This window comes from Apteryx rowi, unplaced genomic scaffold, assembly GCF_003343035.1.
Source record: "Apteryx rowi isolate R43461 unplaced genomic scaffold, aptRow1 scaffold_566, whole genome shotgun sequence".
NCBI classification, from domain to species: Eukaryota; Metazoa; Chordata; class Aves; order Apterygiformes; family Apterygidae; genus Apteryx; species Apteryx rowi.
The window spans coordinates 11,605-13,918 of record NW_020450834.1 but is presented as its reverse complement, the minus strand read 5'-3'; the positions used below and the strand labels follow the sequence as shown (position 1 = coordinate 13,918).

The 2,314-nt window shown below is 69.9% G+C and overlaps 1 protein-coding gene across 1 annotated transcript in view; it reads right to left on the bottom strand.

Annotated features, from left to right (window-relative positions):
• Nucleotides 1-1,939, bottom strand: part of TNKS1BP1 (tankyrase 1 binding protein 1) — a 10,488-nt gene extending 8,549 nt beyond the window's left edge. The window contains exons 1-3 of the mRNA XM_026082040.1: nt 1,794-1,939; nt 994-1,642; nt 132-204 (exon numbers count right to left, since the gene is read on the bottom strand). Coding sequence (XP_025937825.1) covers nt 132-204; nt 994-1,642; nt 1,794-1,899 — 828 coding nt within the window. The 5' untranslated portion in view covers nt 1,900-1,939. The remainder of the gene's footprint in view (nt 1-131; nt 205-993; nt 1,643-1,793) is intronic.
• Nucleotides 1,940-2,314: the final 375 nt, after the last annotated feature.

Here is a 2,314-nt window from a genome sequence, read left to right as displayed (position 1 = left end):
GGCCGCCCCCAAGGAGCGAGGAGAGACACGCACCCCGCAGAGAGGGAGCCCCGGAGGAGACAGGAGAGCCCCGAAGGAGAGAGCCCAGGAGCGGAGCCGCCGCGGCGCCGGAGGCCCAGGCGGGAACTCACGTCAGCGGGTGAAGGAGGCCTCCGGCGTCCGCGGGGATCCCCGGCACAGCTCGGGCCGGCTGGGGGGGAGCCGCTGCCGGAAAAAAAACGGACCACAGGGGGTAAATCCCTCGCACACCTCCGCTCTYGCCTCCCGGCCCCGAACCGGCCGGCTCTGCCCGCCGGAAGGTTCGGAAGGGGTCAGGCAACCATCGGGCAAACCGCGACAAGCCCGTGATCTACTCCGAGCGGTGTCCGAAACAGGCAGCGAATCATCGGGAATGTTTTTTGGATTGCAACGGGGAGGAGGAGAAAGCAGCAGCAATCCCCTTTTCCGGAAAGTTTTGCGTCCTTCGGAGAACAAGTTTCTCACACTCTGGCTTTAAATAGCCCCTGCCTGGCTCCCGGAGGTGCCCGGCTTTCCGGAGCGCAGCCAAGCGTTGGCTCCCAACCAGGACATCCCGCAGATCCGAGGTCTCTCCACCTTGGCACGGGCAGGCAGGAGAAAAAGAGCGAGGGTGGGGGGGAGGGAAAAAGGAGCATTTCCCAGGGGCGGCGACCCCGGGTTTTCGCGCTCTCGGGGTGGCCCCCGTTTGGGCAGCGGGACGGCTGGCTGGCTCCGTTCCCAGCCCTCAGAGGGCTGCGAGCGTGGAAGWGGCTCCGACTGGGACAGCCCGTTCCTGTGGTTTTAACGAAACCACCCGGAGCCGTCGTGGGCGGCCCAGCCTTGCCGCGAAAGCGGCTCAAGGCGCCGTCTGGCGAGGAGAAACGCCATCCTCGTGCCGCGGACCGGGCCTCGGCTCTCTCCCAATCCCCGTTATTCCGTCTCCGTTCGGAACGGCGTCTACCCCTTCCCCGCGCCCTCTCGCTCCCCCCGGCTCACCTCATCTCGGCGATGGGGCATCCGTCGTCCCCCGGGCCCGGCTCAGCCCCAGCGGGCTGGGGCGCCTGGCGGGCTTCTCCGGAGGCGTCTCCATCCGCCTCCCCGCTGGGGTGTCTCCGGAAGGCRGTGAAGGTCTTGGAGCCGAAGCGAGAGGGGGTGTCAGGGCAAAAGGGTGAGAGCCGGATCCGGTCAGGGCTTCCGGGGCCCTCTTTGCTGTCCATCTTGGCCAGGATCTCTTCCACGGTGGTGCCAGGGAATCGCTCCGGCTTGGCCGCCACCGGCACCGGCATCACCTTGAAGGGAGCGGGGCCTTTGCGGGAGGGCGTCAGCGGGAGCGCCGGGAGCTCRTCGGCGGGGCTCGAYGGCGAATCGCCGGCGGCGGAAAGCRGAGGCGACGGGAGCCCCTTGCCGTTGGGGGCGTCGGGCGACTTGACGCCGAAGGGGGGGCGCCTGAGGGCGCCGCCRGAGCCGCCCCCGGCGTACGGCTTGGGCCCCGCCAGGCGGTTGATCTTCTCGGCCGAGGGCAGCTCGGGGCGAGGGTGGCGCRGCGCCGGCGGCGGCGGGTGCGGGAGGCAGGGTTTGGCAGGCACGGCCGGCTTGGGAAGCACGCGGGGTTTGGGCCGCACGGGCGGTTTGGAGCGAGCGGGGCCTGCGGGAGGGAAACAGCGCGTTGGAGAAGCTGCCGCCGCGCGCCGAGAACCGCCAGCTCCGCTCGCGGGTGGATCTCGGACGCGCYGCCGCCGCCTGCTCCGGCGCCTCCAAACCCGGTTTGGCCCGACCCCCCGCGTAAGGGAACGTACCTTTTTCGGGGCTGCCGGCCGCCAGCCCGGCCCCCCCGCCGCCGCCGCCGCTTTTGGCGGAGGCGCAGGGCAACGGGGGGTGCAGGGGCTGAGGCTGGGAGGCCATGGCGAAACGCGGGCTGAGGCTCAGCACACTCGGTGCACGGTCAGCCCCTGGGGAGGGAGAGAGGCGTTAGAGGGAAGGCGTCCGCGCGGCTCCGACGGCCGCGGGACCCGCGCCGGCCGGTTGCCTCCTCCACCCTCRCGCCGTGCCCACCCTCTCCTTCGCCTGTACCAACACTCGAGCCCCRTGCCAACCCCGTCGCACTGCCAGCCCTCTGTTCACCCCCACCAGCCTTTGCCCCAAGGCTCGGCCCGCTTGTGCCAACTGTGGCRCAGCGCGGTAACCCCAAATGCTGCGTCAACCCCCAGTCCGCCTGTACCAACCCTTTTGCAACCCCCTCAATACTAAGCTAAGCCCAACTCGGGTGAACCCTGTCCTCATTCGCCTAGACTAACTCCTGCATGCTGTGAACCCCCCC